Source organism: Pteropus alecto, unplaced genomic scaffold (genome assembly GCF_000325575.1).
Source record: "Pteropus alecto unplaced genomic scaffold, ASM32557v1 scaffold61, whole genome shotgun sequence".
NCBI classification, from domain to species: domain Eukaryota; kingdom Metazoa; phylum Chordata; class Mammalia; order Chiroptera; family Pteropodidae; genus Pteropus; species Pteropus alecto.
This window is the reverse complement of record NW_006434835.1, coordinates 415,165-428,153: the sequence shown is the minus strand read 5'-3', so window position 1 is coordinate 428,153 and position 12,989 is coordinate 415,165. Positions and strand designations below refer to the sequence as shown.

General features: G+C 57.0%; 1 protein-coding gene across 1 annotated transcript in view; it reads right to left on the bottom strand.

Annotated features, from left to right (window-relative positions):
• The window catches only part of SNTG2 (syntrophin gamma 2), a 91,655-nt gene that overhangs the window by 13,138 nt on the left and 65,528 nt on the right, over positions 1-12,989 (bottom strand). Inside the window, 3 exon segments of the mRNA XM_015588122.1 lie at positions 3,755-3,961; positions 8,168-8,239; positions 12,785-12,901. Coding sequence (XP_015443608.1) covers positions 3,755-3,961; positions 8,168-8,239; positions 12,785-12,901 — 396 coding nt within the window.

Here is a 12,989-nt window from a genome sequence, read left to right as displayed (position 1 = left end):
TCCGAGACCTTCAGGTACTCGGCGTGGAGGCCGACGGGTCTCGTTTTAACGCGGAATTCCGGCGAGAGCATGGCTCCGTGTTCTAGCACGTTCCCCACCGGCAGCTCGCCTTCTGTGTTCCAGCAGCTAAAGACACGCCAGCGAGGTCACCGTCGAGTCCCAGGTGGTCACGGACACTTGTGGGAAACCTGCCACCTGGCGGTTTACAGTGCCCCCAGGAAACGCACACGAGTAGGCGTGGACAGGGGACCGTGACAGACACGGACGACAGCTGCGTCAGGCTGCAGCGGGGCCCGGCAGATGGAGCATGAGTGCATAGGTACCAGCCATCGGGGTGGACAGTGTGCTGGGGACAGTTGGCCGTGTCTGCAGACAGCTCCTCAGGCCAGGAGGGCTGGACGCAAGGTGCAGCTCTGTCCACGGCCACTCTCCCGGGCTGCAGGGACACAAGGCCACATGGTCCAGCCACCGACCGGCTAGTACATGATCTGGGGCTGGCCAAGGACACGATGGAGCCAAGGACAGAGGCTCTTCATGTTGCCCCAGCCCAGGCCTGGAGCGGACGCAGCCGCCCGGGCCTGAGGGTGTGGGCATGCTCAGGCCGGCGGGAGCCCAGGGCCCGCTGGAGGAAGGTGCTGGAATACGCTAGGGGGCAGCACCTGCCCCCTCCCGGAAGGAGCTGGCAGCTCGGCAGCACCTTTGCAAACCAGGGGACCCGCTTCCTTCTGTGTGGTGGCCCTGGGGACTCTCGTAGCTTAGCAACTGGCTTCCTGGGGCCACTCCAGCTTCATATCTGTGATTTGTGCCCCTTGACTATATCTCACGCCTTTTTGGAAAGTAGACGTACGCGTTCCTTGAGGTAAAGGGCACCTGAAGGAGCAGCGGGAGCTCGATTCACTTTAAGAAACAAGCACATTGGTAGCGGCAGGGGATGCGCCGTTGGTCCCTGACTCTGGCGGCCGTCTCGGTGATGCGCAAGCCACACAGGGACATGAGGCCTGAAGACGGGATGAACAGATCCTCCACGGAGCGACGTGCTGTGAAGGGAAGCGGGGAATGAGTCGTGCCTGAGGAGCTTTGTGGACAGACGTCTCGTCTGGCGAACCTCTGGAGGATCACGATTAAAAAGCGCTCGGGCCAGACGCCGGCGCGCCCGGCCTGAAGCCTCGCGTTCTCCATACACTGGCATCGTTTTGAGTTCCAAAGCATGTGGCAGCATTTTCTTGAATCGACAGTTTCCGCGTGAAGGAGTTTGGTGAGTTAATGAACAATGCAAGGTGAGTTCACAGGCAGACGCTACCGTCATCTGAGACCGAGCAATGACACGCATGGCGATGGCACCGTTATCCCAGCAACGAAGGGCATGCACGCGTGCCTCAGGGGGACCTCTGAACTGCTATTATAGGAATGTATTCACGTCACCGAAAGAGAGACTTACATGCTCATTTCTGGTGTCTGGAACGGTCAACGTTTATTGAGGTCAAATCGAATCCAATAAATCAGGAGAGCATGCCATTTCCGATGTATCTTATTATATTAACATTTATTGTATTTTTGATAATCCTAGAACAGGCAGCCATGACCAGGCCAGAAGTACACGTGCCAGTCAGATGTTAACACTTTGGAAAACGTTTTCCTACAGAAATGATGTTAGAAATGGTTGAGCCATAACGGCCTGAATTGGGACATGGACGGTGCCACAGCCGCGTGCCACGCCGCTGACGGGCAGGGCTGCAGCTGAGCACACAGCCAGCCCCGCTGCCGACATCCGCCTCGTGATCAGAGGCCAGACTCTGCCACCGACTTTACTGAGGGTCCGCCGGCCTCGGGGCTTCGGGTCTGGGACCGAAGCCAGCGCTTCCGACACTCTGTCCTCAGATGCAACCGCACCGTGCTGCCTGAGGGGCGACATGTGCCCGGTGCGAGCCATCGCTGTCACGGGTTTAAGTCAGAGCCACGGGACACCGGGGGGCCCCTCAGAAACCAGACGCGTGACGAGCAGCCCGCGAGTGCGGGACGGCCAGCTGCCCACGGCCGGCCATGCGCAGTAACGGGAACCAGCACGTCCACGGGCTTACGACTGGACGTTGTGGGCTGGGATACGATCGCCCTGAAGAACAGGAGAAAAAGTGACCGAAACGAGGGGGACGGGAGGAGGAGGGAGGGCGCAGCGTGCTCCTGGGTGGGGAGCGCTTACCGCCTGAGGCCCGCCAAACGCCCCCGCACGGCCTGGGCTCTGCTTCCCCGTCTGTGTCACAGACGCGGCACCTTTGAGTAGAAGGAGCAGGTCTGCAAGAAGCTCAGAGCAGGGTCGCCCCACGGAGAACCTCTGGGGGCCACGGGAAGGCCACCAAGCCCTGGACTCTGCTTTCTTCGTTAGGGAAACCGGAGGATGAAGGAAATGCCTGCATCTCAGACCCGCTGAAAAGGTAGATGACCTGTGTGACGTGCACAAGGCTGGCAGAGCGGCGGTGACGGTCCTGAAGCTCGTGATGGCCCGTGACGTGCCCCTCCCCACTCACGCCACAGAATATGCGACGCTGTTCCGGAGAAGCACCGTCCAAGTTCATGGAGGGGGACGGGCCAGCGGGACTCAGGCCCACCCGATTCACCCAAGGCACCCCCCAACCTGCCACTAGGAAGCCCAGGGCCAGGCAGGGGCTCCGCGGCCCAGGGCGACGTGGGGCGGCGGCCCACGGGGCCTGGCGGAGTGCGGGGCCTCGGCCCTGGGAGCCCTGGTGCTGCGTGAGGGGCCCCGACACCCCAGCTTCCCTGCGAACACCGAGTCTGGGGCTGGCGAGAAGGCCGCTCCCTAAACAGGAGCCTTCACGTCCCCGCTCCACCCAGTGCAGGGACAACACGTGATGGTGACGCTGTCCCCGGACCACCCCCCACACGCTGCCAGCTCTGAATGCACACGCACGCCTGCGCCGTCACCCGCGAGGGACCCGGCGCCCCAGGCCTGGGGGCGGAGGCCCTTCCTCCACGCCCGCCCGGCACAGCGCTGCCTCCCCGACCTTCGCCTGTCGCTGGTTCCTAAGCGGCTGAAGGTCATGAGACCCCTGAGTAGGTCCCAGGGACTGGAGGCGGCACGCACGGCCCCTCGGCCCCCGTGGCCACACGTGCAGGAAGCTGCCTCTGACGTGAGCTGGTCGACAGCGTCAGGAACCACCGGACCCCAGACGGTGACACCCCGCTCCGGGTGGCTTGCGAACACCCGACGTTGGGGTGTTTGGCCGTCTGCGTGTGACGTCACCACAGGGACCGGCGGATTTCAGGGGGCAGAAAGCAGGTGGAGGGACGCCCGGCTCTGCGAGAACACGGCGCATGAGGACACTCTGAGCGTCTGGACAACCCGAAGACGAGAATCCAGAAGCTCCCATGCTGGGCCCGTGAGCGGGGAGCCGCTGCTCTGCCCTGGGCCGCGGAGCCCGAGTGACCGTCCCGCACGGCCAGGTGACTGCGCAGCGGACTCCCGTCACCCAGCAGGCGCGTGGCGCTCACTGGGGCCCGCCTGAGAATCACTGTACCCCTCCCCACATTGCACGCGAACGGCACAGGGACACGGCCACCCTCCCCGGGACACCGCCTGGTCCTTGCTCAGCGCACAGAGCCGAGCGGTCACCGCGACGTGGTGACTCAGACGGGACCCCGGCTTTGAAAGAGCCCCCTTGGGAAGCGCATCGTCACCTGCACTGTAACCCCTGCATCCCGGGCCCCCGGCGCCTGTCCCCAGCACGCTGTGGCCACTCACCCCCGATCTCCGGACTTCGGCGAAGGTGGCTCTCTGGAAAGCTGCCTCCCACTCGGCCAGCTCGCCACCCAGCTCCACGGCGAAGGAGCGGCTTCTGCCGTGGCCGACCGTGATGCTGAAGCGGTGAGGCCCCACGTCCTCGGCATCGAGGTCCTGGACACCCAGGCCCAGGTCCACCTGCGACCAGCAGTCACCAGCGAGCTGGAGCTGCAAAATGGAGCAGGACAGAAAGCGCGTTGGACACGGGGGTCCTCCCAGACCCGGCCCCGGGGAGGGAACCGCTGTAAACACCTGCAAGGAAGTGGCTCCCCGCTCTTAATCACCTGTGAGGACCTCTTGCCTAAGGCACAGGTGGTGACAACTTCCTTTCCCATGTTTAACTCAAAGATAAGAGTCATCAGACTTTCCTGCTTAAATTTAACCTAAAGCCGGCAAGTGTTGAAAACAAGGCGGGCACCACAGCTGAGCACGTCCCCTCAGCCTGGGATCCAGGAGCTACCAGGCTCGTCACGTCCCAGGGCTGCTGTCCTGGATAAAAGGGCTTCATGCTCGCCGCCCCCTTCCCCCCGGGTTGAGGTCAGTCTCCCGAGCACCGACTGTCCACTCACCCAACAGGCACACGCCGAGCCCATGCCAGGCCCTGCAGGCGCTGGCCTGGGATGTGGACTCTGCTTGAGCGAGCGTGACAGAGGGTGACACGCTGTTGCATGGCTTGGTAAGACGTGCGGGTGACCAGAGCCCAGCACGCAGCCACAGCGGGCTGGAGGCCGCTCACACCCGCCTCCAAAGCCGGTCCCCTGCCCGGCCTGGACTTCGCTGGGCACGTGGGTTCACTGGAAACATGCTGCTTACGCGTTCTGGGCACCGGCGTGGCGGGAGGAGGGCCCTGGGGACAGCGCTGCGGGACGCCACTCCCCGCGGGGTCGTGTCAGTCAGCACGCAGCGAGCCGCCCGTGCGCCCTGTGCGGCGCTGAGACACCTGCCGCCTTGTGGTTGGTGTGTGCGCGTGCGTGTGTGCGTGAGAGAGAGATGTGCTTGCAGCGCCTGTGTCCCTGGTCCCCGCTGAACCCAGGGGACAGACGGCACCTAGATTTCGGAGCCCAGAGCCTTCGCCTCAGGTTGGGACACACAGAAACTGCCTAGCAATCAGGACCACGCATCACAAACCAGAACAGCAGGGCTTGGTCACTGCCCCGGCTTCTCAGACACGATGTCTATACCCACTGAACGTAGCTGTCAAGGCCGACACCCGCCGGAGGGCTGTTGGCAAGTGTGTATATCAGCTGAGTGGCTATTTTCCGTCTCGTCACCAGCCATCACCAGGGGGCCGTGAACACAACAGGAAGGGAACGGGCCTGAGACAGACGGCGGTTACTGGCTGTTGGCCCTGAGCCACTTACTTCTCTCTGAGCCTCGAGTTTTGAACTTGAACTGGGGCCACAAAGAAGGGACTGCCGTGAGCTTCGACGGCGCAGATGCAGCGGTGGCTCACTGTCCTCCGCCCAGGCTGGCGCACAGTCTGCTTAATGACGACTCGGGTCCATGAGGCTCGCTGGGTCATCATGCTGAGTGAGCGTGAGCTTCGCGTCCGGCCAGTCCGCGGCCCGGCAGAGCCAGTGATCACACTGCGTGGACAGAACATTCCAGCTGCCCCGCCCAGAGCAGAGACCACCCAGCTGCGCTTTCTGAGAAACATACGAGGATCGGCTTTTAAAAATCCCCTGGGTTTTTCCCTTGCGTCTGTTTATTTATTTAGAAACAATTACAGCAACAATACAGGAAACATAAAAGAGAAATAATTCTATTGTGACTGTTTTCATCATCCGATTTCGTTTTTCATATTTCTTGCCATGCAACGTCCATGTGCACACACAGTTTAACAAATCTGTAATACAGTTTTAACAGACCACTTAAATATATGATCGTATTAGATTTCTAACTATTTCCCAACGGTCTTTCGATAGCTCTTCAGATGTTCACTGAACGTTTGCTATTGGGTTCCTGGGGCTGGTGAGGAGCGTCAGCTCCGAGCCATGCAGCGGTCACGACTCTCCCCGGATGGCAGACCAGTGAGCTGAGCTGTGAGCTCGGAATGAAGAGGAGGCGTAAAGGGTGCTTTTCCAACAACCCCAGCGACTCTGCAGAGACTCGGCCGGTTTCATAGATGCTGTTTTTCCCAGAGCAAGAACTGGCCTCCCCCAGCTGCGTGCCACAGGCGCGGGGAGCGCAGCCAGCATCGTCTGCGGCTGTTCCCCCAGATGCCCCCGGGCCCTGTGCCGAGCACGCAGATCACCGTGCGTCTGCGTGACACACACGGAGCGGCTGCAGACTCGACGGCCACCGGCCTGCTGCAGAGATGGTGAGTGAGGGACTGTTCAGCAGCGCGCCTTAAAGGGGGCAGGAGCACGCGCCAGAGAACGCGCCGGAGCACGCGCGGGAAGCGCCTCACGGGCGCCCCAGAGACATGCCCGAGGGCGGCGTCTCTGACAGTGAGAACAGGATTCGACGGGCTCGGAGCCGGGTCCACCTGGTGCCACGCTGCACGGAGGGCACGCGGCCTTCAGGGTCTGGTGCGCGGCTCCTCGGGTGGGGCCGGCGTGCAGGGTCACCTGCCGTGGGCGCCGGCGAAGACAGCATCGGCCTTCAGGGTCCGGTGCGCGGCTCCTCGGGCGGGGCCGGCGTGCGGGGTCACCTGCCGTGGGCGCCGGCGAAGACAGCGCCAGCACCAGAGGCCTCTGCCAGGCGCGCGCGCGGTCTTAGCAAACATGCTAGAGGGGACCTCAGGGGTGACAGGAAGCGCGTGTCTTCCTTCCCCGTGGGCTGCCCAGCCCGGGCTCGCCGCAGCAGGCACGACAGATGCGATTTCTCATCTGTTTTGTGGTGACCGTCGAAGTACAAAACACATAATTTTAGAATTGGAAATAGTAATTTTTAGAGAGGAGAACTTGTCATAGAAAAACAAAACCACAACCACAAAATTTTATTTCTGGACTAAATATTAATGGCTACACTTTGAAATGACAATTATGAAAAGAATCATTTAAAAAAATCTACACTAAAGGTGCCAGTTCTCAGGGCAATCATATATTTTTTTCGATTTTTGGAAAATGAATTAAATGCTTATCCATAACCTTAAATTCACATGTGCAAAATGATCGACGTCGATAATCGACTGTCGATATCAAAAAGGAGATGAAAACTTGTCAGTTCGCCAGGTGAAGACTCCCAGGCGGGACACTGAACGCAGAGAGGTCACCACGCTTCTCAGAAACGCTGGCCGCTCAGCACGCTGTCATCTTCTGCCTGTGTGCAGCAGGCGGCCGCGGCCCCGGCTGGCTCGTGATTTCATAATCACTTGGGAGCACGTTTGTCACAGTGTGTGATCAGCCAGTGCGGGCAACTGCTGCTGCCCCCAGCCGCAGGGGCCGGCTGTCAGCGGCGTCTCCCACGCATGCACTCGTGGGTCAGCTGGGCCAGGGCTCAGGGATGTTGCGTGGCCCGTGAGTCTGTCACCCTCTGTGGGTAGCGGTTATGAGCCTCGGTTCCCTCAGAGCAGCAACGGCAGAGACCAAGCCTCACGGCAAGCCTGGCCCCAGCCACCGTGGGGATGCCCACGGGCCCGAGGACCCGGCCGGCCTCCATCCCCAGGATGGGAGCCAGGCTCCTCGGGGGGGCTGGTCAGCCACGGCCTCTCGGTTGACGAGCTCACTTAGTGACAATGAGTGGCCGCTTCCTCCCCAGAGCTGTCGTTTTGGGCCCGACACTTCAGCCGCCGTGCGGACCCGGCTCTGCCGAGGGCCATGGCTGCCGGGCTTGCTCAGCTCGGCGGGGTCTGCACATCGGCACCCCGTTCCCGTGCCTCTAACGCCGACACGGGGCGCCCACCACGCGGCAGGGGGTCACCACAGGAGCACACGGAGGACTGACTCGGTGGCACTGCGCTACGCGCTCCAGAAAGGTCCACCGAAGCGGGCCACCCGAAGCCTGAGGCGGATGAGCCCTGGTCCCTTTACCAAGGAACGTTCCTCCTCCAGCCGGGGCAGCCGGGAGCCAGGCCGGCCAACTCGGGCCGGGTCCAGTGAGGAAAGCTTTCGGACACAGATTTGCATCCGAATTAACACCACAGCCGTGGACTGAAGTTCCCGGGATATCTTACCGTCATCGGAAGTGACTAAAGCACTCTGTCCCCATCACATGCACGCGCACACACGCACACCGTTCACCTGTCCGTCCATCCGTCCACCACCCATCCACCTGCCTTGATGACAACCTGTAGGATACGATGATGAAACGGACCTAGATTTTCGTGCCATTTGACATTTCAAGGGACAGTGGTAAACGATATTTCTCACACTTTAAACCCAAAGGGACCTCTTATTTACACGAAAGCGTCGATGTGCAAAGGGTGCTTACCTTGTCAACTTTAAACAGCACCTCACAGAGGTCATAGGTTGTTTCTGCTCGGACCCAGTCCCACGTGCTCACCTGCAAGATAGAAAGCGCATGCGTAAATCTTAAGCCTTCCCACCAAAAGAAATGCCACCAAGGTGACCATGTGCGCTGATGGCTGTGATAATTAACTGATGGTAGGGATCATTCCACACATCAAATCATCGCGTCGTACACTTTAAGTAACTGCAATTTTATTAGTAAATTATACCTTGAGAGCTGGAAACACCTTTGATGCATACGTGAAAAGCGGCGAGCCTCTGGCTGGGTGCCACGTCCTCTTTCTACCGTACTGCGTGACAAGGTCCGGAGATGGGGACAGAGGCTTCGAGGAATGTATCGCCAAGAACGAGGACGTGGCATGTGTTTAGGGATGACTGGTTTCTTAGGAACGATCTTATTAATAGGGGAATTTGGGTAGCACAAATTCTAGTAAGTGTAAACGCTGTACAAATGGATTTCCTCAAAATTGGCTCTGAGGAAAACATAGTAAATTCCCTGCGTATGGAATCAGCTCCAGTCACCCTGACGTGTCCAGAATGCGTAAACCCTTTATTTGAACAATTATTAAGAGAAATTCCTTTTGACGCGCCTCTTAAAGATGTTATGAATAAATTATAACAAGCTGAATTACTAGAACCAGTTTATACTCCTGTTCCCACGCAGTTAGTAGAAAAATTAGTAAAGGATAAGAAATCTACTCATAAGCCTGTGCCTATTATAGAAGGGCCTCCTTTTGTGGCCTAGTGGATAAATAGAAAACTCTGGTATCCACCTAGGGGGGCTAATAGTATGAAAAGATTACCTGATCTTCCTTTGCCTTATACAGGAGCTTATAATAAAGATAGTATACGTATAGTGAATAAAGATGGAATTCATGTGCCTTATAGTAGTTTAAGTTTCATAGAAAGGCTGGCTAGGTCAGGATCTCCTTGGTGCTTAAAAACAAAGGAACAGAAACTTAGCTTATGAAAGCAGCTTTGTAAAACTGATTTTTATAAATATTTTCCTCATTACTGCACCAAGGAAACTTTTGAACAGCTATGAGAAAGGTTCAGCTTGAACTTTAGATATAGCATAAATCAAATAGCATTTAAAAGATTTCTTCAGGCAGAAAGAAGAACAATGTCTGCCCACAAGCCAATGCTTGCTGTTATGAATACATCTATCACCTTTACTTAAATCAAACTGTATCTTACGTAATAGATATAAGAATTAAAGTTTAGATTGTTCCATCAGGTAGTTCTGTTCTAATGATTGAGAGAAAAATGTACTAGTTAATCATGAACATTAATAATAATATACTCTATAAGATTTTCTGTTCGCCTAACCACAGAAATTTAACTCCCTGCTACCTTAACAACAAAGTATAATCAAATGCCAAAATAGAAAGTATAAAAGTTGTACTCAAATCACAATAAAATGGAACAGTGTCACACCGCCTCTGAGTTGTGTAGTCGACTGTCTCCCGCGCCGACGCCTTGCCCACCTTCGGGGCCCCCTGGATCCTGTCGTGGCTGGACCACGGCAGCTGGAGAATTTAACGGTTACGTGGTGAATTGATTCAATGTGTCTGCATTTGAATCCATCTCTGAGTCACCAGTGGGACAGTGTGGACCCCGAGCCTCACGGCAGTGCAGGTGCTGATGAGTGCGAGCAGCAGTGCCAGGTGTTGGGGGCAGTGCCAGGTGTTGGGGGGCAGTGCCAGGTGTTTATATGCATTACTGACATGAGGACTTGCTACTGCAGAAAAAATGGTTATGATTTGGGGACTCCCCGTCCCCCCCAAAATGAGAAGTTCTGCTCATGAAGTTGAAACTTCCAAGGGAAGTGGGTGGAATCGTATTTTTTTCACACAGGTGCAGAATGTGGTTCACGCTGAAAGCGTTTCTCATGACTTAGAACTCTGTATGTGGAGAAATTCACGCACGGAAAACGGAACACGGGGCAAGAAGGAACACCGACCGCACGGGACCTGAGCGCTGCACGGGGTCTGAACACTGCACAGGCCTGCACGCTACACGGGACCTGAGCACTGCACGGGGCCTGCACGCATGGTGTCCGGGACGCGGGGGCTGCAGAGGGCCGGGCGCTGGGCCGAGGGCAGCAGGCGATGTTCCTTCTGCACCAGAGACGTGGGAGGCACCTCTGCTGGGAGCTTAACAGGTATTGATTATTGACGGCCACTCGATTCATCAATCATAGCTCTCCGAGGCCATCACGGTTTTTCACAGTTATTTTCATATTTTTACGTTTCAAGTTCCTTCGCAGTGCTACTTTGTGAGATGAAACCATAAACCGTTACATTTGCGACAAACGTTAGCGGACATTACTACATCTGTCTTGAGGAGGAGTCAGTGATTACACGTGCAAACCCTTAGGGAGCTCCTGGCGTCAGCAAGTCCGCGGCCTTGGTGTCCCACGTTGGGGACAGTGATGTCCGCTGGCGTCCGCGGTGCGTGCGCAGTGCCCTGCTGCCCTTTGTCGTTCGGGTCCAGCTAACGCACCACAGCGTGCGAGGGGTTCCACCCGGGGAGCCCCGGGAGGGCGCGCGGGAGCTCTCCCTCCCATCTGGGCGACTTTCTCGCGAGCTAAAATCGTTCCCCAGTACGAAGCTTATTTTTAAAAAGAAAAATATCTCCTTATCGATGAAAATATGCGTCGTCTGCGTGTCTGAATGTGAAATTCAGTTTCCCTTCAATAGTTTTTGAATCACTTTATTGAGGTGATCGACACAAAGCTGTACAAATGTAATGTCTGCAGCCTGAGGAGTGTGAAGATGACAGGACACCCCAACCCAGGCCCTGACCGAGCCAGCACCCCCAAGAGCGACAGGCGACAAGTGCCAGTGAGGACGTGGAGAAGGCGCCCTGCTCAGCGTCGCCGGGAGCGTGGAATGGTGCAGCGCAGGCTCCCCGAAAAGACTCGGGACAGAACCAGCCTGTGCTCGGCGTCCCGCTTCTGGGCCTCTGTGCAAAGGGAATGGAGCCCTCGGCACCCGTGTTCGTCACGGCGTCGTTCACGTCCTCCAGGCACGGACGCGCCCGAACGCCCCGCGACGGACGGTGCGTGAAGGGAACGTGGCAGATGCACACGGTGGGAGAGCACCCGCCCCCGGGCAGGAGATCCTGGCATTCACTGTCAATGGCAGTAAGCTCCAGCGACTCCAACAACCCCATTTTTACAAAGAGAAGTATCTCCTAGACATCCCTTCAACGAAATTCACTGTCTGTAACGTGCATCCAAATTCTTGGAACGTGAAAGTACCAGGTCTGCTGTTTGCCTGCGGTTCCGTGATCGTGTCGCTAAAAATGACGCAGGCACCCCCCCCCACCCCCCGCTTTGAGGAGAACGGTGTCGCTGGGAAATGGAAAACAGCACCGCAGACTGTCGCATTCGGCACTAAATTTACATGATGGACCAGACTAAGTCAGGCTGTTTCTTTTAACGAAACTTGGAAACTGCGAGGGAGTTTGCATGTTTGTGTGTTTTGAGGGTTTTGGGTTTTGTGTGTTTTGTGTGTTTTGTGTATTTTGTGTTTTGCATGTTTTGCGTGTTTGGGGTTTTGTGTGTTTTGCGTGTTTTGGGTTTTGCAGGTTTTGTGGGTTTGAGTTTTGCGTGTTTTGTGTTTTGTGTGTTTTGCGGGTTTTGTGGGTTTTGTGTGTTTTGCATGTTTTGGGTTTTGCGGGTTTTGTGGGTTTGAGTTTTGCGTGTTTTGGGTTTTGCGTGTTTTGTGTATTTTGTGTTTTGCATGTTTTGCGTATTTGGGGTTTTGTGTGTTTTGCATGTTTTGGGTTTTGCGGGTTTTGTGGGTTTGAGTTTTGCGTGTTTTGCATGTTTGTGTGTTTTGAGGGTTTTGGGTTTTGTGTGTTTTGTGTGTTTTGTGTATTTTGTGTTTTGCATGTTTTGAGTGTTTGGGGTTTTGTGGGTTTTGCGTGTTTTGGGTTTTCCGGGTTTTGTGAGTTTGAGTTTTGCGTGTTTTGCGTGTTTTGTTTATTTTGTGTTTTGCGTGTTTTGCGTGTTTTGGGTTTTGCGTGTTTTGCGTGTTTTGCATGTTTGTGGGTTCTTCAACCACGTAAATCACACGCTACGACGGGGCCTTCTGCATTCTCACCTCCCAATCAGCCCATTTTTTAAGCAGGACAGCGCTGTGCTGTCTTAACGACTGTTTGAACGGGTAGAAGGGAATGGATTAGACAACTCATGGGTCTAGAGGGAGAATAGCCAGGTCCCTAAGCAGGTCCCTCGTCACCGTGTGGGGACAGCGGGCCATGGCACAGCCCCTTCCAAACGCCAGGTCGGCTTCCCGCCCCGCCATGCAGCGAGCTTAGCACCCCTGCCTGGGAGTTCTCGGGGTGTCTTACCGGGGGGGTGCGGAACACGTAGAGCGAGGGACCCTTCACGGCCAGGAACTTGGGTGAGACGGGTGGACGGCGGCCGGCCTCTTCCAGCCTCTCGCTGACCCAGCCCATGTGCACGACCTGCGGAGGGAAAGCTGTGAGGTCAGCGGCCTGACACGGGCCTCTGCCCCGGGCAGAGCGGCCCCCGCACCCCTGCCTAGGAGTTCTCGGGGTGTCTTACCGGGGGGGTGCGGAACACGTAGAGCGAGGGACCCTTCACGGCCAGGAACTTGGGTGAGACGGGTGGACGGCGGCCGGCCTCTTCCAGCCTCTCGCTGACCCAGCCCATGTGCACGACCTGCGGAGGGAAAGCTCTGAGGTCAGCGGCCTGACACGGGCCTCCGCCCCGGGCAGAGCGGCCCCCGCCCCTCCGCACTCGCGCACCC